Here is a 22,521-nt window from a genome sequence, read left to right on the forward strand (position 1 = left end):
TCGTCTTTGGAGGTGATGTCCACATAAAATGATTTTTCCTTCTCATGGGAAGAAGGTGGCTTTAAACTATGTGTTGTCCATCTTTATCTCAGTGTGACTCAAATCAAGATCTTTGTGCTTTATCTGAAAATATAGATTGTTGCAGTAATGAGGGAATATGATGCTTCTAATCTTCATGTATTTTAGTGTTCTTTGTTTTAAACGTATACTGGCTTGCTTTTTATGTTTCTAATAAAGAACAGAGAGAAAAACAATCCTCTCATTGTTGCAAATAAGATGGGAACATTATCAGTGGATGCCACCAAATGCCTATATTATTTGCCCTGATACAAGATAAGAGAGTCAAATCAACAGGCTAGGGTACTTTAAAAGTTCAAGAAGTCTACACTCAGGCAGAGGGCTAGGAGTAGTGTAGTTAATACCTAAATTTTACATATTTATGCAATTATGCAGTAAGGCACATCAAGAAGACTTCTCTGTTGGCCATATTGTACCTCAGTATTAGAAATTTTCTTCCATGTGCTAAATTAGAGATCTAATAAATTAACAGGAGAAATCAAGTAGCATTTTCCTGGTCTTTTCTGACACCCCTCGTCCAGCCCTCCAGTCTCTATTCCTTCACTGGCTTCATGCAGAGAAGTTTAGCTTCTAAAAATACTCATTCACAGAAGGAACAGACTGGCTTTCCAAACCAGATAGAGCTACCCAGCTCTCCTGCACACCCACTTTACACTAATCAATCATCTTTGATTATTTTTTGAGCTTTGGAAGTTGGTTTGTTAAAGATTTTAGTGTTCAGTGATAGAATAGTCCAATTTTGTATGCTGTTAAACATAAAAAGGTTAAACACAAATATATTTTATTAGGATAAACAGGACTCAAGGTTTATAAAGGTAGTAAAGGCTGTTGGGTATCAGTTTTGATTTTTTTATTGATAAAAAAATTTCATGTATTAATATAAAATAAAGGAGAATTTTGATATAATGTTAATTCTTTTAACCTTCATAATTATATATCTGAATTCGGCTAGTCATCAGGTGTTGACAGAGGTTTCTGTCCTGCAGGGTCCTTTCATCAATGAGGCATTCTCATCTTGTGTCCTCTGTGTCTGGGTGATGACTGCAGACTGAGCCTTTCCCTTTCCCAGAATTCTCCTTTTCTGGTTGCCCTACCTATACCTTCTGCCTGGCTACTGGTCAATCAGCATTTTATTAAACCAGTACAAGTGACAGACCTTTACAGGGCACAAGAGCATTGTCCCACAGCAATCAGGCCATGTTTTTAATTTTTCTGAAAGCAAAATATCAGATTAGACAAATGTTAAAAAGTAACAGGCAAACAAGAAATGAAATTGACCCTAGGTGCCACCTACAAAAGATTAGGCCTGATCTGTTTAGAGGAATTCAGATCTTTCCTCCTCTATAAATGTTGTACACTACTGAACAGCACAGCAAATACATTATGTAAAAGGAAGGAGGTACAGGTTGGACAGTATCCTTTCCAAGTGATTTAGTTGCTCTGAACCCCTTTGTCAGATCAGCTGGTTTTTGCTTCTTCCAGGCAGCTGGGGCTGTCTGGATCTTGGCAGCTGGGGCTGTCTGGATCTTGGCAGCTTAGCTTTTTTCTGCTTTTCAAATTGCTAATTGTGGCAGGAAAGGGCCTTTTGATTTTGGTTTCAGGAACTTCCTGAAGAAATTCTAAGTTTTCCTTCCTGCTTAAGAGCTTCTTACTATAGGATGCATTGTTTTAATCTGAAAAGAAACTTAAATAGGGAAACTGTTTCTTTTGACTTTGGCTGTCTCCAGCAAATAGTCTTTGGTCTAGCCATGACATCTTACATAAATATTTAGGGGGAAAATTGGGCCACAAAGAAAAATTAGGGAGTATGGTAGGTACACCAGTGGTGGGTTCCAAAGCATAAGACTGATTATATTGTTTTTATTGAAAGTTACCTTAGACATAATGAGTATATAGCTATAAATGCTCTCAACACCTATTAATAACGTTGCTATAAGTTAGAGTTTGGTTTGCAAAGGCAAACTACAAGTAGTATTTCTTAAAAAAAAAAACAATTTCCAGAGTTCTTATTTTATACTAACCCAGATTTTGAGTTATTACTTACTTCCTTACTACTTGTACTCCATGTTTTGTCAGTCACACACTAGTTCGGGCTATTACAAACTGCTGTAGTGACTAGAGAGATCAGAATTCAGTTCCCAGCACCACAGTCAAGTAGTCCACAACCACTGTAACTGGATCCAAAGAATTCAGTGCCCTTCTCTAGCCTCAAGTCTGTCTGTCTCTGTTGTCTGACGTTTCTGTCCTGCCCAGTCCTTGTTCTGCCCGGTTCCCACAGTCGTTAAGTCCCAAAGAAATCATAGAGGTCTACATTAACTATAAACTGATTGGCCCATTAGCTCAGGCTTCTTATTAACTCTTATACTATATATTAGCCCATTATTTTTGTCTATGTTAGCCACATGGCTCAGTACCTTTTTCAGTGAGGCAGTCACATTTTACTTCTTCTGTGGCTAGGCAAGGACTGCAGAGGAATGGGCTTCCTCCTTCCCAGAATTCTCCTGTTCTCATTGACCCGCCTATACTTCCTGCTTGGCTACTGGCTAATCAGCATTTATTTAAAATATATTGACAGCATATAGACCATTCTCCCACACCATGTCTCTCTCTCCCCCACACACAATTACCTGCCTAAATACTGTAGAAACTGAAGAATTTTGAAACAAAATATACCAGAGTTCTCAAAAATTCCCATGTTGATGGCACCGTTTCCAGAATACTAACTAAGGAGTGGTGATGGAAACTACAGAGGGTGGGCCTTGTGAGCATATCCTTGAAGATGTAATCTTGGCCCTTAATTGGATTCTCACTGGCATGATTCCTTGACAAAAGGAATATATGTTCTTACATATATTCCTTTATAGTGATAGAAAATTAATGTAATTCACAGACAGAGGTATTTTATCAGTACAATTATGGACTAGTTAGAGTTTATTTCAACTACAAAGACGCTAGAATCATTTGGGAATAGGAAACCTCAACTGAGAAAATGCCCAGCTATACTGGCCAGTTAGGCAAGCCTGGTGGTCATTTTCTTAAACCGTCATTGCTGTAGGAGTTAGGAGGGCCCAGGCCATCCTGGAATGGTATAAAAGCAGGTCGACTAAATCATAGGGAGCAAGCCATCAAGTAAGCAGCACTCTCTTAGCCTCTGCATGGGTTCTTCCCCAAGCTGTCTATGGTCACGGTCTTATCACAGTGACAGAAAGAAACCCTGAGACCAATTATATTCACACACTGACCACAACTTTAAAAAACATGGCTGGTGGAGGACACAAGAGTTGTGCATTTTCAGTTTTGAGAACTAAGATCCATTCTCCAGACTGACCTGGCTCACCTACTGAAGGTTCTTTAAGGGTAAGAACACCACTTTTACTTTTGAGACCCAACTTCAGGATTCATTTACAGACAAAAGAGGTAAAATTACTTTCAAAATAATTCATTTATCAGGGCAAAAATGGGCATTTCCTCTAGAGCTAAGTTCTTTCCAAAAAGGAAAAAAGAAATCTTGAGTTCAAGCCACCTAATGTTTTAATGCTAAGGAACTACCACCACATATTTTCTCTGAATTCATTTATTTAAGAGGCAGAACACAGCCGTTCAAAATTGTGAAACACACACAGTATTAACACAGAGTAAGTTTGGGAAATTAACAGGAATTATATTCCATGTGCAGAATAAATATTTTTAAAGAAGCAAATGTTAATTTACTTGGTGCTAATTTACACATAAATAGGCATTTTTATCTAAATTAAATGGCATACTGATTTTCAAGTTGACTATTTTCTCAATTACATGGCAGTAAATACAAACATTTTAAGCATGTTTAAATGTGTAGTGTAATATAACATAAGTAGTCTATTCTACAAGTTCATTATACTCCTGGCCTTCCTGTTTGGATAAAAAGCATGCTGAACAGCAGCAATACACATCACACAAATTATCTACCATTGATGATTTATGAAGCGAATTACGTATTTTAGATACAAAAGTTTTTAGTATGTTGGCTAGTATTGGCAAACTTAGAATTTCTCAGCTTTGCCACTAACCAGCTATTTTTGGCTGACTCAGCCTGTGCTTCAGCTTCTCTAGAGGTGGACTAGATCTTCAGTACCTAACGCAGAGCCTGGTGCTTCATGTCCTGTCAGAGCTTTCCCAGCTTTGATTTGCAAATGTTTAGTTTCAAAATTTTCAAACATGATTTTCCTTGTGTAAATGTTTCGGGACTGCTAACAACTCTATGAAATCTGTAATTGTATGTTTGTAAAGGCCACCCTTTCTTAAAGAGAAAGTCATGATCTTAGATCTCATGATCTAAGAGTATCCACTTTAAAGCCTGCTACCAGAGACTTTCGGTGAAGGCTTCTATCTGTTCTGTAGCCTCCCTCGGTATCCTAAACTCCTTCCACTGAATGTGAGCATTCTGTACCTAGTAAGAGGGCATCCTGACAAACCTGAAGTAATCTGCATTTTTCAGACAACTAGCTTTGACTTATTTACATAATTTCAGAACAGGTATTTGCTTTGCAGTCTTCTGTAAGGCAACACACCAAGTATTTCAAAAGGCAGCCATTGTTATGTTTCTAAAACAGCATAAGCTCTAACACAATTTTGAAAACAACTGTCAAGAATTCTTTTTTTACTTTTAATTTCATATGTACAGAGCAGATGATATGCCTATCAGTGTCTATCTTTCCTTAGTTTACCACCTTATTCAAAATTCTCCCTTTGCAATCTGTATCATCCATATACTAAGCAAGAACGTGGATAAAATGGCAGAGTAAATCTAATTCATGCAAGAGAAAAACAGTTATACAACAACACATACAACTTTACAAAAACTGGGAATACTGTTAATGTCAAATAAACAAATGACCATGATGGGCTTTCATGCCAGAAGTCCCATTCAGTCAAAATCACGATTTGTAAGAACAAGTGGTGCCACCAGTGTCCAAACATACAACACGATGCCAATCCAGCTGGACGAAATTTTCACCCAGACTGCTGTCCACTGACTCTTCATCTCACGAGAAGGCTCATACCTAAAATTTGAGGAAATGCAGAAGTGACTACTTTGGTGAGTGGATTGTCTTACTAAGCCATCAAGCTACTAAGTCCCTTCACTCAGGCTTCCTTTGTATGGAGCAGCTCATCTTGCTGCCATGCCTTCCGTACTGATGCATCAGGAAGACTTTCTTTGAGCACAGCACAGAACTCTGAAGCAGATTTTTCACATGGTTCTGAGGCATCATATGTAATTCTACATGATATTAAATAGGAGCAGATGAGACCTGAGTAAATAACATGTGATTATTATATACAAAACTGGAAGGTTTATGGGCTTCTCTTCTCAACTAATGCCACTTCTCAAATCTGACAGATAGGGAAGGAAATATATCCTTAAGTTAGCTGATTTTTGCATACAAACAGAAATATACATCTCTTTAATTTTTTTTAGCATTTACTATTATCTGATAGTAAAAGTTACTGATTACTGAGAGATACATCTTAACTAAATAAGATGTAGTTTAAGAACTTGATAAAATACACTTTCATAATAAAAATGAGTAAGCACCACCCTCAAAAACATCAGGTTAGAATATTTTTCTCCACCCTTTGCTGGTTAAAGACATGTGTTAAAAATTATTGAAAACAAACTTGTCCAACCATACAGGCCAATATCAGGCTTGTGAAGAATCTTTTGGTAATCATTTTAGACAAAGTAAGAAACAAACTATAATTCATTACTTTTATTATTTATGAAAGTATGAATTAATTTTGAAGGGATAATAAACATAGTTAAGAGAATACTAAAAATAAATCACATAATGATTTGCATGTCTCTAATACTTTATTATATGTGTATGATTGTTTTGCCTCTGACTCTCTGCATACAGTGCCATGTCTATAAAGACTATCAGATCTCTTGGAGCTGGTGTTACAAAAATTTTGAGTACCATATGAGTGCTGAAAATTGAATCTGGGACCTCTGGAAAAGGAGCCAGTGCTCTTAATTAAAGTCATCTATCTCACCAGCCCAGTTTAATGATTTAGTTTTAAAAGAACCATTGTTTTTAAAACTGTATACTATTACTATAGTATGTTAGCAATAAATTTACAGAATTAAAAATTAAAACTAAACGGTATGTTAAATCAACTATTAACATGCATTTCTGTTAAAACATGGTTATATATAGTTTCCTGTTTAACTGTCTTCAAAATTTGAACAACTACATTTGTTTAATTGTTAAGGAAGTAAAATTTGCATTTCTCATTCTCTCAGAATTAATTTTAACTGATTAATTTTAACTAATATCGAAATACATCAGAGGATTAAAAAGTACTTTGGCGCTTGAGAAATGGTTTGCCCTGCAAACATAAAGACTGGGTTCTGACTCCCAGGGCTCACATTTTTAATAAGCCAGATACAGAGGCACTCACTTATCATTCCAGCAGGGTAAGGGTGGAAATAGATAATCACTAGAGTTTTCTGGCTAGCTAGCCTAGTCTATTTGGTGTTCCATACACTGTTCTACAGTACCTGAGGAATACACGTGAGTTCCATCTCTGGCCTTCACACACCAAGTACATATGCACCTACTTACACATAAACATTGACACATACATGCATACTCAAGTACTTACTGTAACATATTTTACAACAGAGTCATGAAAAATCCACCAAAATTACTTGAAGTTAACATGAAATCTAAGTACCTGTACCAGTTGGTAAGGGTCATCATGATATAAAGTGAAGCCAGGAAAAGCATGAAGTGAAAGAAGGAGTAACTGTAAGTAACGCCATCCCTTTCGTTATCTACAGCCCGGTGAACATCATCGCCATCTTCTAAGGATCCATCACTTCTGGCATTCCCGTCTTCTATTAGTGTTGACTCATCACTTGTTAGAGTCAGCTTATTAACCTGACTATTGTTGGAGGTACGGATACTGCATGAAAAAGTCAGGAAAAGAAACAACTTTTAAAAACAGATAATTTCTTAATCTACACAAATACACCAGCTGAAAGTATGGTTTATAGACTTTCTTACCTTGAATAAAACACACACAGTAAGAAGAGAACCAGTCCTATAATTCCTTGGGGATGCCACCACTGAACAGACTGCCCGTCCTTTGGGATAGGGTTTGTGGTATTGAAGCCAATGATGCTTAGTAGACTTGGGTTGCAATTTGTTTCTATAAAGTACATGAAGGTCAAATTAAATGTTAGAGCAAGATAAAAAATTAGGACATTTAACCCATGGAGAAAAAAGGGTTGATTAAAAAAGGCACAAGCTAATTACATACTTAAGCATAATTTGTATGTATTAATAGTAAGACTTAAAGGTTTTTTTTTTTTGCCTAACTTTATTTTAGAGAACTGTTTAGAAAACTTAAATCACTTTATTTCTAACCTTATGAGAGCCAAGATATCTTGATCAACAAATGGACAGAATTTAGACAACCTACCTAAAGGTAGTACATTTAGAAATACAATGCAAACTAGTATAGCAATTTTATTATCTAACAAAATAAACCAAAGCTAACAGGGAGGACACTACATAATTCAAAGGAAAAATTCACCAAGATGACATTTCAAATCTGAACAGCTATGCATCAAACACAAGGATACCCAAGTTTGTAAAAGAAACACTACTGCAGCCGAAATCACATACTGACCCTCAAGCATTAACAGTGGGAGACTTCCATACCCCACTCTCACTGACACGTCATCCAGACGAAAACTAAACAGAAAACTAACAAACATTAAAAACCAAATGAACCTTTTTTTTTTTTCTAAAGAACACGAAAGATTCTACCATCTCTCTACCTCATGAAACTTTGTCCAATACTGATCACATACTTGGACACAAAGCAAATTTCAACAGATAGAAAAAAACTGTAGTAACTCCCTGCATCCTATTCACAACAGAAAACTCAGAAACTCAAGGAAACTGAACAGTTTACTACTGACCCATAAAAATGGGTCAAGACAGAAATAAGTTAAAGACTACGATTAAATGAGAATAATACTCAGCATACCCAACCTTATAGGACACGGTGAAAGGGTGCTAAGAGAAAAGCTCACAGTACTGGGTTCCTATATAAAAAATTGAAGTGATCTCATACTAGCATAGCAATTTAACAGCACACCTAAGAGTAGACAGCAAGAAATAATCAAATTGAGGCTGAAATGAAAAAAAGCAAAGAGAATACAAAGAATCAATGAAACAAAAAGTTGATTCTTTTAGAAAATCAAGATAGACAAAGCCTTATTCCAAACTAGCTAATAGACAAGAGAGAAAGAATATCCAAATTAACAAAAACAGAAATGAAAAGGGGGACATAACGAGACACTGATGAAATCCAGAGAATTATAGTAATACATACACATTTTATATGAAATAAAATTAATTTAACTATAAACATGCTAAAAGCCTATACTCCACCAAATTGGATATTCTAAAAGAAATGGTTAATTTTCTCCATTTACCAAAATTAAATCCAAGTTCAAATAAACAAAACAAAGAAACCTTAAACCCCTAGGGAAATAAAAAGCAGTCATTAAAATTCTAAAAACCAAAATTAAAACCCAAAAATCCCAGGGCCATATGTTTTTTAGCACAGAACTGTACTAAACTTCCGAAGTAGAGTTAACGTCAGTACGCCTCAAATTATTCCAGAAAATAGAAACATAAGGAACACTGCCCAGTTCATTTTATGAGGCCAGGGTTAACCTGGTATCTAAACCACATAGACTTAACATAGCACTTTTAGAATTACAGACTATTTTCCCTTATGAACAAAGATACAAAAATATTCAATAAAATACTTGGAAACTGAATCCATGAACACATCAAAAAGATCATCCAAAGTAGACTCATCCCAGCGATGCAGAATGACTCAATACATGAAAATCTGTAAGAATAATCCACTGTATAAACAAACTGAAAAGAATCACATGATCATCTCATTAAATGCAGGAAAGGCATTTGTAAAAAAATTCAACACCATAAATAAAGAGATTAGGGATATAAGGGACATAACTAAACATAATAATGGCAATTTACACCAAAAAACAGGCAACACAAATTAAATGAGGAGAAACTCAAAACAATTCCACTAAAATCAGATACAAGACAAGGCTGCCCACTCATTCTATATCTAGTCAAGATAGTACTTGAAGTTCTAGTTAAAGCAATTAGACAACTGAAGGACACCAAAGAGATACAATTTGGAAAGGAAGAAATCTAAAGTATTATTTGCAGGTGATATGATATTGTACATAAATGACCCTAGAAATTCTACCAGGGAACTCCTACAACTGATAAACACTTAGAGCAAAGTAGCTGGATACAAGATTAATTTACAAAAATTAAATAAATAAAAATCAGAACCCCTCCTATAGGCAACTGACAGACTGGGAAGGAAATCAGGGAAATAGCACCATTCACAATAGCCTCAAATGTAAAATATCTTGAGGTAACTTTAACCAAGCAAGGAAAGGCTTATGTGATAAGAAATCCAAGTATTTGAGGAAAGAAACTGAAGAAGATATCAGAAGATGGAAAGATCTCTCATAGTAACAATGCCCATCTTACCGAAAGCCGTCTACAGATTTAGTGTAATCCCCATCAAAATTCCAACACAATTCTTTACAGACATTGACAGAACAATCGGTAGCCTAATAAGGAAAAACAAAAACCAAAAAAAAAAAAAAGAAAAAAAACAGGATAGCTAAAATAACGCTGAACAATAATAAACTGCTGGGTTTTGATTTAAAAACAACAACAACAAAAGCTACACTGGAAAAAACACAACATTTCCAACAAATGGTGCTGATCAAGCTAGATGCCTTCATGGCAAAGAATGCAAATAAACCCATACTTGTCATCCTTCACAAAACTCAGGTCCAACTGGATCAAAGACCTCAATATAAAACTTGTCAAGTGGACAAAGTGGCAGGCTACAAAATGAGGAAAGATTTTTACCAACTTCACATCCATTTGTGGACTAAACCAAAATATACAAAGAACTTAAACTAGAAAGCACAAAACCAAATGATACAATGAAAAATGGAGTACAGAACTAAACAGAATTCCCAGTAGAGGAATCTCAATGTTTGAGAAACACTTAAAGAAATGTTCAACATCCTTGACCAATTTTGAGAAATACAAATCCATCTTATACCTGTCAGATGGCTAAAATCAGTAACACAATTGACAGCTCGTGCTGGTGAAGATGTGGAGCAAGAACACTCCTTCATTGCTGGTGGGAGTGCAAACTTGTACAGCCACTATGGAAATCAGTATGGTGGTTTCTCAGAAAGTTGGGAACTGATCTACCTTAAGATTCAACTATACTACTCCTGGGCATATACCCAAAGGACTCTCCATCCTAACAAGGATATCTGATCAATCATGTTCACTGCAGCTTTATTCATAATATCCAGAAACTAGAAAACAACCTAGATGTCACTCAGCAGAAGAATGGAGAAAGAAAATACACAATGGAGTATTACTCAGCTATTTAAAAAACAGCAACATGAAATTTGCAGGTAAATAGAACTAGAAAAAATTAAGCCTGAGTGCAGTAACTCAGACCCAGAAAGATAAATATGGTATTTACTCACATATAAGTGGACATAAGCCATTAAGTAAATGATAACCAAGCTACAATCCATAGACCCAGAGAGGTTAGGTAAAGAGCAGGGCGAGGGTGGTGGTGGTGGAGCATGGTCTCTTTGGGAGGAGGAAACAATAGATTTTAGGGCAAACTGGGTACCAGTAGGGATGGAAGAGAAGTGGAATCAGGTAGAGGGAAGATGGGGTGTGTGGAGGGAGAGATAGCTAGAATTGGGAGGGTGTGTCAAGGGGTGGTGTGGAAACCTAATACAGTGTAAACATCCTGGCATATATGAAGGTGATCCTAATGAGGACTCCCAGGAAAGGGGATATGAAGTCTCAACTGTCCATCTCTTGTTGCCAGGGGAGGTTTCCAGTGGTGGGACTGGGTTACATTCAATTGAGTTGGCCAAGTGTTTCCCAAGGAAATCCCCAAACAACCCTGGCTCTTGCTAAGACAAAGGAGTTGCTCTCTGTAGACTGTTACCAGGGCCCCATTGATGAGGACAACACCCACACAACTCATGGAACAGAGACCCTTATGTTCTAGTCTCTTTGGTGCAGAAAGGTACTCTGCAGGGTACCCAGCCACCAAACAACTGACCTGACCTGCTGTCCTGCCAACAAAATATGCTAGGGCAATAGTGGCACACAACCCATGGGAGTTAGCCAACCAATCTGATTTGACCTAAGGCCTACCCCATGAGACAGAACTCATCTGACAACGCGACACTGCTTGAGTAACCTAGAACCACAGGTTAGGTAGTCCATGTGTTTTAAGTAAAACCACACATACTGGTCTAAAAAAAAGGAATCTCTCCCTCCAGGCATGTGGAAAGTCTGAATGGAAGATCTTCATGAAATCCTTCCCCTCAGAGCTCAGGGAATCTGTAGAATCAGATGTGGAAAGAGAAGATGGAGGACAGCAGGAGAACAAGGACCTCTGAATTAATCAAGGCACACAGAGCTCACAGAGACTAAAGGAGCAAGCAGAGGGCCTACAGAGGGTCTCTACCAGGTCCTCTGCATATGTATTATAACTACTGGCTTAGTATTTTTATGGGACTTCTGACCATGATGAGTGGGTATCTAACTCTTGTGCCTGCTGTTGGGATTCTTCTCCTCCTCTTGGGTTGCTGTGTCCAACTTTATATGATAGTTTTTGCTTCATCTTTTATTTTATTATGCTTGGTTATCTCTTAGAACCTTGTTCTTTTCTAATGAGAGACACAGAGGACACCCAGAAGGGAAGAGAGATGGGGAGGGGCTGGGAAGAGTAGAGTTAGGGGAAACTATGATCAGGATACATCGTATGAGAAAAGAAATGAAAAAAAAATAGAATCCTACAGTGACCTTAACATGATACACTGGACACCTTGGTAGGTTGCAAGAGTTAATCTTGGTAATTGGGTACCACAGGTTTGATGGTCGGGCTTGTTATTTATGCAGTAGAACAAAGGCTAAATCAGAAATTACTGTTAGTACCACTCAAAGTGCAACTCTTACTCTTCCCACAGACAGTGAACAAAGAGTTTTTTTTCAATGAACTTCACTGCATTTACTCTTGTAAGCTAGAGGAAGGATGCTGTGATGAAATACAACTCCTTAGGAAAACTGTGCTTTCAACCAATCAAGTATTAGCACTTGAGCCCACATTTATAATCTATTACCCTCATAAAACTCAAGGAAAGAAAATTCATCTTGTAAAAAAAAAAAGAAAAACAATGCAGATCTTTTAACCTACAACATGCTGCCTTTCCTAAGAATTTCTTTGCCATTTTAAAAGGATAAGCATACATTTAAGTGTGCAATACACATTCAGTTTTGATTCCAAAAAATCCAAATCTTCAATCTCCACTTTATTAAAGAAAACTACATAAAGCTAACATCTCAAACAAATCATTAGTGATATTTTTAAAAACTACTTATTTTGGGGTGGGGGAAGAGGATTCTCTATACACTAAGATCCCTGTCTCTGTAACAACTGAAAAGGTATTTAATGAGTTTGTAAACAGTGATGAGAGTCATAGAAAATATTTTATCCAAATATGATTTTATAGGGAAAAAAATCCTAAAAAATTCTAAAAATGTAATTTCTCTGTTCCTTCAAGACATACAGAAGTTTATTTCCTATGGGACTTACTGTGACTCGAGTATACAGATTCATTACAAAGCCAGTTATCTATTTGCAAAATAGTTACCAAAAAAAAAAACCCGTGAATAGGTTATAATTAAATTTATAACTGAAAAAGCACTTAAAGCCAGGCGTGGGCCATACCCAGCATTTTGGAGGTTGAGGCATGAAGGCTGCTGAGAGGGCATGGTCAGCCTGAGCTACAAAGTGAAACTTTGTCTCAAACAAAACATTAAAAAAAAAAATTGAAAATACTTTATTTCTTCTTATATACAACTATCTTAGATACTATAAAAGTTAAGTATATATGCTTTCATGATTTCTTATAACCGTATCATTTTGTTAGTAAAGGAGAAAACAAAGTAAAAATAAAAACAGCCATATCTTAAAGATGAAGTAGTACTGCTTACATGTTCTGCTCCTCTACCAGCCTAATTTAAGGAACTTTTCCCCCTTAAAATGAACAGTTTGGAATAAAAAGTCAATTCTGCAAGACTCATTATAAGTAAAATATACCTGGTTCATTGGTCATAGCAGACCATGTCAAATACATTGTGTAGACTGTAATTACTGAAGATTGTAACAAGCCAGATCTTGGTTGTGATTCCTACAAAGAAAATATGAAGTAATGTAAATAAGTATCTGACATTCTGTTTTATGAAAATTTAGAGTATTAAAGGCTTCATAAAAATGAGTGCATACCTGGATCTTGGGCAGTATAGACATTACAGAAGCACCAACGCAGAGGAGCATGTTGACGCTGATGAATGCCTTATTTTCTGAACAACTGGCTGGGTGAGTGTAGTAGACAAAGAATAAGATGATGGCAACTAAAGACAGCAAATAATTCAGAGCTGTAGCTGATAACAGGGCTGTGAAAGAAAACATTGAATTATTACATTTTTAATAAAAATATTATATATTCAGCATGGTACTTTTTTTAAAATAAATTTTTTTATTTTATGTAACTAACCAATTAACTCAAGCTTGTTAATACAGTTATACTATACAGAAATCCCCTTAGGTATTAGGCATCTTTTATACTTTTATAAAGTGTTCCAAAGGTTTTGTTTGTTTCTGTTTATTGCTGTTGATGAGTTAACACAATTCTATATTATTTCTAGTAGAATTCCCTTTCAAATTTTACTTTTAATGTACTGGGAAATCTGTCTGCAAAAATCTTTAATCAATAGACTCAGAATATCATGCTGTCTATTCAAGGGTCTTCCAGTCTCCTTACTAGTAAAAGATAAAGTGATAGTGCTAGTTAGTAATTCTCTACAAGTTGCTGATACAGTCACTCATAAACTTAAACTGAAAACCTCTTCATAGGAAATTAAAACACAAAAATCCTAAAAGATTTCTCTGCAAACCATCTGTTCTCGTCAATGTTCACTATACTGAGGATACTCCATGAAATAAAAGCTTACCTGCATACCAACACCTTGAGTTCCCTTCTTCCATTTTTTCAACCCATGATTCATTCCAAGAATGGGCAAAATCAATAAGCAAGACTAGTTGTATGAGGATAAAACAAAAGGCACCTGCCATGCCTACATAAAACCACACTGAAAGGAAAAATAGCATATTTTAAGCAAAGGAATGACTGCTTTAGTTTTTATTACATTTCTTAATAATCTTGACACAAAATTTATGGAAATTGATTTTGCAACTTGGGAAAAACAGAAAACCAAACACTAAAAGAATAAACAACTCCAGGTAGCAGTTACTATGGCTTCGTTTACAACAAGCAAACAAAAATATCACAGAATTTTTTTTTAAATCCTCACCGGTTGTAAAAGTGCCTTCTGGAATGAAGAAAGCTCCAACAATAATTGCGACTGCTGTAGCAAATTTAAAGAACCAAAATCTAAGACAGAAAGAAATGTAATTTTAATAATAAGCACCCAAAAAATAAACAATAAATCTTAAAGAACAGTTACATTTTACATAATAGTAAATAGTCTAAAGCATATACTAAAAAACAACAATAACAACAAAAAAAAAACCCCGACCATTACATAGGCTATTGTAAAGACAGTCTTAAGAAAGCTATGCCAACAACTCATTTGAGAATACTGGTTTCATTCCAGAGGACTGAACTGGGTAATATGTCAGTATATAAAGTACAATTTAATTTAATGAATTAATAGCTTTAATACATTATGACAAATGCCTACATCCAAAACAGTAATTTAAGACAGCCTGTTAAGACATTTAACTAAAATGGTAAAAGCCTGTTATAGAACATTTTTATTATGTAATATTACATTTTTATTCCATGTTTGGCATAGCATGTTGAAAAAGAAGCAATAAAACATTCAAATAAAATACCAGATGAAATACTCAAGATTAAAAGAGACTGATTAAATTAGCATTTTCCCCCCCTAGGTTGTGCAAAACAATCATCTAGAAAATCAATGCCTGTTCAGGAATAAAATTTCTTTCTATTTGGCTGCCTTGTAGATGTAGGAGTTGAGTGTTCTATGTAATAGGACCGGTTCACTAAAAGCTAAGAGGCAACAATACGTCTTCCTTTAGTCAAATGTATACATCCTCCTTTGATATTAAAATACATCATCAGAATTGATGCTGATAAATGACTCACCACCATTATTTAATATCCAAAGCAAGACTTTCTCTAGTAAAATCAACTGACGTTCTTAAAAGTTTTTTATGGTCAGATGATTCTGCTTTGAAATTTCTTTGGATAAATTCAAAATTACCAGGAAACAGGCTCTACAGACTTTTCTCTCACATAATTTAAGGCTTACCCATTGTGGACTGCGGCTCTAGGATCACTGCTGCTTTTCACTTTGATCATTAGTAAAGAGAGGAGAAGGTAGAACATGGCTAAGCCAAAGCACAAGCGATACACAGCCTTGTAGCCAACCAGAATATTACAAGGAACAACACCCTTCTCATTCTCACAGAACCCAGGAATCTAGGGCAACAAAATGGGTTTATGGTCAATACTTTTCATGAACTAAAACTTCCATGTAAACTGTAATCTACTTTACAAGCCATAAAAATATATATAATCAAAATAACCCTGCTGCATTTTCATTCAGGGAGGGGGAGTTAGGGCCAGACATGGTGGCACAAGCATTTAATTCCAGTACTGAGGGAGGCACTAGAAGACAGAGCTCTAAGACTTTGAGGTCAGCATAGTCTATATCTGAGGCCTGTTCCCTCACTGATTCTATTTTATCAAGCCTCCAGATCTAAGCACTTGGCTTCTGTCTTTACAAAGTTAATCTTAGGCATAATTTTCTCAAAACCTTTCCTAGTCATGTTGCTTCCTCATTTTCAGGCACTGCACTTAACTTTTACATATTTTTAAAATGTCCCCTTTTCAGGAACAAAAAGAAAACACACATACACAATCTGCTTTCCAATTACAGTGACATCACCAAAGTCGTTTTCCTGATTTTATTGATATATTAGTTATACACATGGTTTTCAACATGAGATTTTCATACATACATATAATTACATTGATCATATTCACCCCATCACCCACCAAACTCTCTCCCACTCCTGCTGATCCCTATCTTCCTATTTGTCCTCCTCCTTCTTCCATATTGTTTGTTTTTTCTTTGACCCAACGAGTTTTACTAGAGTTGTTTCCAGAAGCGTTGAAGGGTTCTCTACAGGACCATGAGCATTTTAACACTGGCTATACCACTGAAAAAAAATGCCTTTCACTCTCCCAACAACTACTAACTGCACATAAATTTCACAAAGAGGCAGAATCTTGTGAGCTCCTCCCTTCTCCATTACTGGATGTTAGTGGGTCCACACAACCAGATCCTGTGAGTTTGTAATGTTATGCCTGAAAATTGGGATTTGCTATCACTCTTCATTTTCCTCTGGCTCTTACATTTTCTGTATCTACTTGAGCAATGTTCATTGAGTCTTGGAAGCAGTGACACAGATAACCTATTTATTGCTGAGCATTCAACCTTCGTTATTTTCAACACTAACCAGTTTATGAGCCTCTGCAAGTACTGCAAACAGTCTGCAGGTGTCCACTGTAAAAACAAGTTTCTCTGATCAAAGCTGACAATACCACTCATCTATAGGCTTGAAGAACAGCTACTTGGAAGGAAATCTGATGTGTAGTCCATTTAGTAAAGCAGTAACAGTGGCATCCCCCACTAGGCCTAATAGTCTCTAGTCACAGGCTTTCAATGGGGTTTACAGTAAAAGAATTTACAATACCAGATATAAATTCCTTCCAAGGGAGTGGACCTCAAATTTAATCACAAAGTAACTGGTCATCTCTAACAGGCTTGCCACTGGACGAAGGAAGACAATTCTTCCCCAAGAGCCTAGATAACACCTTCTGGTAAGATGAGAATTACTCAGAAGGAAGGAGGCATCCAGACCACTTCCAACCTGATTTCTTTATGTACTCCTAAGACTATAGCATGTGATGTTTTCAGTAATGGAATCTACTATTTAGTTTTGGTGGGAAACCAACAACCATAGAAATTACCAAAAAACCTTTTTTGTGCTGCTATCATAGAACTGAACAAGCTATCTCATACTGTTTGTCTTTCCTAACAGAATATAATCTACTAAAACTAGGATTATATATTACTGTATTTTTATATTACTTTTTATTATCCCAAAGTTATTTTTGTATATTCTACAGTTTAGTTCATAAACAGTAAAACAAAAGACTGACCTTGTTCAGTTGTTCTTCCATTCCTGGTATTAACATAACACAAGCTACACAAACTCCCACAAGCAAGAAAAGTGCATAGATCAACCTAGTTACAGTGGAGTTGTTTCCACTAGGGCAGCATCGGCACAGCAAGCATGGGGCACTGCCACACAAACATGGTATCTGGGAAAAAAATATTAAAGATCAGCAGAGTTTAAAATGGTTCAATAAAAATGTACATTCTATTTGTTGAAAGGAGAGATAAACAGTGACATAAATTTTAAAAAGACTAATCATATCTGACTCATAAACATTATCTATATGCTCTAAAACCTAAAGGCAGAAATGGAGCAAGGTCAAACAATAAACAGTCAATGTCCTCTATACCTAATAAAATTATTCAAAACCGAGAGAAATAATCAACAATAACCAAGATTTAACTAAGAAATGGGCTGCTCATCAACAGCACAGCTACTAAGCCCTCCTCCAGCCCCTGCCTCCCAGATAAAATTCTGGGCATTCTCAACACAAGAAGATGGAGGGAACAGTGCAGGGGGAAGGAATATCACTCACCACAACACTATGGTAAATCAGTGAGTGAGTGAGTGAGTGTGCACGCGCACACCTGTGTGAGCGAGCGAGCGAGCGAGAGAACTTGCTCAGATATGATCTAACATAAAAAGAGAAAGAGAGGTTTAAAAAGGTCAGTGCATATAACACAATTCTAAGCATTTAATGTGAGTGAAATCAGAGTCCCTGAAGGACAAAAGAAAAAGGAGGAATCCTGCAGAAATAATTACCAAATTTCTATCAATTCAATAAAAACTACACATTCACATGTCCAAATTGAATAAAATCTCAGTAAAATAAATGATAAAAATTATACTAAGTAACACTATAACATTGCTTAAAAGCAGTAATAACCAGAAAAATCTTAAAAGCACCAAAAATAATATAAATAAATAAGGGCATATTATATAGAGGAACAAAGACCAAAAAAAAAAAATTGATGGTAAGAAATACTTCCAGACAAATGTCAGTACTACAAGAGAGAGGGAGAGAGAGAAAAAAAAAACAACTTTAATTTTGTAGTCAATGAAAATAGTCTTCAAAAGTTAAGGCAAAAGAGGGGCATTTTTAGGAGCAAAACCAGCAAAGAAATCAAATCTAAAAGATGCAAACTATCAGAGATATTGAATATATATTCTTACTTAAAACATGAACAAGAACTACTAGTACTAAATCCAAAGATACTATAAGAAAACAACAGATTAATATCAACCTGAACATGAAAATTCTTAACTAAATTTTAGCACATCAAGCAGAAATATAAAAGGAATAGAATATTGTGACCAAGATAAGTTTTAGTCTGGGGGAAAAAAATGCCTGAACTTTTAAAAACAACAAATTTAATTCATAGTATTCACAAACTAAGGAAAAAGCTCAACTTGGCCATCTCAATACGTGAAGAGAAGCTACTGGATGAAATACAGTACTCTCAGCCAGCAGAATTGGAATAAAGTATCCTTGGCTTGAAAAAGGAATTTACAAAATACCTATCCTTCTCATCTACATTTAAATCGAATGCATTTTCCCCTACCATCTAAAACAAGGCAATCAAGGGGCTTTACATTTCCACTGAGGATCTTGGCCAACATAGGAGATAGGCACAAAAGATGTAAAACTCAGAGTGAAAGACAAAACTGAAGAGAATAAAGCAAGGCTCTTGGTAGATAAATGAACACCAAGTAGAGCTGACAACATATTAACTACATAAAATCACGCTTTATATGTAGAATGTGGCACTTCACCACATGTGGCTCCCCAAATCTAGGTATTCTATGCAGACAGGAAGCTACGAGTTTTCTCTAGGTGCACCAACAGCCTTAGATGAGCTTTCTGCTGGAAACAACAAAACTAGATCATTTCCTCATAAAGTCAAAGCTGACAAGTCCCACCAAACTGTTCTGTGTCCCATAGCAACCATGAATAACCCCTCCCCAAAAGGTCATTGCATACAAAATAAAAATGGAGCAGAGGTTGGCACAAAGTCAGTATCTGGTAATTCCTACTTCTTTCTTAATTATTTAACCACATTAACTATTTTGAGTAGAGAACTGATTGTAATTATTTACAGGTCTAGCTATTTTAAAAAAAATTCTATTCAAACACAAAAGCTGACCTCAGGTTAGAGAAAGGTATATTAATTAGTGGCTGGTGGTATATGTAGATTTAGGAGTGGTTAAAGGTCCAGAGATCCTTACATGTAATTTTTCTTTCATACTTCTTTTTGGTCAGTAACAGTGTTCTATAATTCTTTTATGAACAAGGTGGGAGAAGTTATTAAATTTGACTAAGTCTGCAAAAACATGTTCGAGAAGCAAGTCTTTCAATTATGGATTACTTGACATAATGATTTCAATGTAGAAATGTTTGAATAAACATTTACTTTATCAAAGCTTTCAAGTAAATGAGCATATTAATTTGGGAATGTGAAAAAGATGGATTCGTATGTCATAGGGCAAATGTGCACTGAAATAATTAAAATAGAGAAAAGAACACAGAATGAAGGGGACCGTCCAAATGACACACCATGAATCCTCAGATCAGTCACCAGGAAGCAGGATCGCGATGAACAACTTGGCACCCTAGCTTCTGTCAGCTTTAACCCTGCATATTGTTGCTTTTCAGGGTGCTAATCAAATGATGATGGCAAGGCAGTGTCAGTTTTACCAAGGGCATTCTTTTAGTGAACAAAACTGGCAGTCTAAGTGGTAAAAGTCATAACGAAACTTCTCCCATGTTAATCTCCAGAGCCATTTTGACTTAAAATACATACATACAAAAAAATTCCTTAAAACATAAAAAAGTCAATAAAACACTGACCTTGATACCAAAAATAGGTACTCAAAACTGAATTGGAAAATAATAAAATGGGGACTTCATATCCCTCTATCTCTATGACCTCAATAGAACTATTTTATGTCATTATCACAACCAAACCAATTCTAGTAAATTAAAAAACAAATCAAAAAAGGAAAGGTTTTTTTTAATAACTAATCCCTAATTCTTATGTGCATGCATGCGTGTCTGCATGGTAGCATGTTCCCAGGGAAGACAAGGCCAGAGCAGAAGAGGGAACCAGATTCCCTGGAGCTGGAGTTACAGGCAGTAGTGAATTGCCAAGTGTGGGTGCTGAGAACCAAATTCTATTATTTAGCGGAGGCATCAAGCACTAGCTACCTGAAGCATCTTTCCAGGCCCTTATCAATTTTTATTGCACTAAATTTTGCCTTCTGCATAAAAGGTTCAACAGATTTCATTAGACTCTCTTAACTTCTGCAGTCAAATTTCCAGAGCCAACGGCAAATAGAAATACAACAGAATAGCTTGCTGGAACAAAAAGTTCCACAAAGTACTTGATAAAAAATTAAGCATTTATAACTCAAGTTATACCAAAGCATGTTTTAAGAGACTAAACATATAAATTAGCCAATACGTTGGTTAATGTACATGTAATGGAATCATTTGGTTAGCCAGAAAATTGTTATGGGTTAAACTAAGAAATCACAGATTGAAGAGTAAGATTTTAATCCAAATGCCCCGCCCAAAGCAATGAAGCTCTTTATTATAACCTGCATTGCTAATGTTTTGACTATTGGGGAATGGGGTTGTCTGTGCTATCTGGGTTACGAAATCTTGCCACTACACTAAAGACGCTTTTATTGTCTAACGAAAACGCAACATACCCTTCCTTTTAAAGCATCGAGTTTCAGATTGCAAGCCCATGGCTGACGACAAAGAATATTTAGTACCAAAGAACCAAACAGCTTTTCTAGAAAAACCAATTTGGAAGTATGAACTGTCCAGCCACTAAAGCTGAAGAAGGCACTGAGAGAGTTTAGACTATTTTATTTCCAAAACGCCATTACTACATCGGCACTGCTGTCAAGCTGTGCCAAAGAACGGGCCCGATTCCCTGGAGGCTGCGCGTTAGAACAAAGAGGCCTCCGGGAATGACAGTGCCGCAGTGCGAGGTCGCCCGGCACGAAGTGACTGAAAGGGACGCGGCGCCCAACCGAAGGAAGGAGCTGGAATAACGACGGCCGAGGCTGACACCAGAGGGAACTCCCATAGGGCGCTATCTGCTCGGGCGGCTCCCCTATCCGCCCGGCCTCGCCCTCACTAGGCTCGGGCCCCGCTCAGACCGGAGAACGGCGGAAAAGCCGGTCCGCACCGACCCGCACCAGGCCGCCTTACCCAGCTCGCCACGGAGCACAGCCCCAGCACGCTCCCCATCGTCTCCGCGTCGCTGGCCCAGCGTTTGTCGACAAGATGGAGACAGTGCCTTCTGCTTTTCCGTGCTTATTTACTGTCTGGCAGGCACTTCCGGCGCAGAAGCACCCGCCCCTCGGCCTTGCGTCACTTCCTCGCAGACGAGGGCGGAGTGACGGCGGCGACGCGTCCGTGGTGCGCCGGAGCCAGGCTAGCTGGTCGGTCTGTCTCTCCATCAGTGCAAACTGGTTGCTCTCGTGCAAATAGGTTTATGGCCTTGCCGAGCCGGCCTGCTTAGTTTAGTAGACTTAGGGAAGACCCTTGCTTACTTTCTACTTGAACTGGACGTTAGCAGAGCTCAGAACTGTTCTCAGAGATCGGTTCCCCTTGGGATTTAACCGGCTCATTTTCACTTAAGTCCCTTTTCAGCTAGTTTTGTGTTCCCCTTTGCATTTCTGTTTACATACGCAGTTCATGTATGTACATATCCGTTCCCCGCCCCCCAAGTATGACGCTTAGTTCTTCTGTTTACTGTCGATGCACGTTTTGACTTTTTTTCCTAGTAAGATTTTACATGGTTTGGACTTGGAAAACATTTTAATTAAGATTCTTATTATAGTGCAGTGATTTTACTGACAGCTGTCCAAATTTAAGATGAGCATTCTCATTTTGATTAACTATACATGATTGAAATGTGTCCTTGGAGAGTGTTGATTCTAATTTTTTGTAATTGACCCTTG

The 22,521-nt window shown here is 36.8% G+C and overlaps 1 protein-coding gene across 1 annotated transcript; it reads right to left on the reverse strand.

Moving 5' to 3' along the window:
• Positions 1-3,636: 3,636 nt before the first annotated feature.
• Serinc1 (serine incorporator 1) lies at positions 3,637-21,925 on the reverse strand. The gene is made up of 10 exons (XM_048425414.3): positions 21,767-21,925; positions 17,528-17,689; positions 15,609-15,778; positions 14,625-14,704; positions 14,265-14,402; positions 13,537-13,706; positions 13,351-13,441; positions 7,128-7,272; positions 6,796-7,026; positions 3,637-5,120 (listed from the first exon to the last, which is right to left on the reverse strand). The coding sequence occupies exons 1-10, from the start codon at positions 21,803-21,805 to the stop codon at positions 4,985-4,987; spliced, it is 1,362 nt and encodes a 453-aa protein (XP_048281371.1). The 5' UTR covers positions 21,806-21,925; the 3' UTR covers positions 3,637-4,984.
• Between the last annotated feature and the right edge of the window lie 596 nt (positions 21,926-22,521).

This window comes from Myodes glareolus, chromosome 1, assembly GCF_982192425.1.
Source record: "Myodes glareolus chromosome 1, mMyoGla1.1, whole genome shotgun sequence".
Classification (NCBI taxonomy): domain Eukaryota; kingdom Metazoa; phylum Chordata; class Mammalia; order Rodentia; family Cricetidae; genus Myodes; species Myodes glareolus.

Coding starts and splice junctions, on each gene's coding strand:
- Serinc1 (XM_048425414.3), bottom strand. CDS start 21,805: ATGGGGAGCGTGCTGGGGCTGTGCTCCGTGGCGAGCTGG. Junction 7,027..7,127: donor CTGTGTGTGTTTTATTCAAG/GTAAGAAAGTCT, acceptor TTTTTCATGCAG/TATCCGTACCTCCAACAATA. Junction 5,121..6,795: donor ACCCTTACCAACTGGTACAG/GTACTTAGATTT, acceptor CTCAAATTTTAG/GTATGAGCCTTCTCGTGAGA.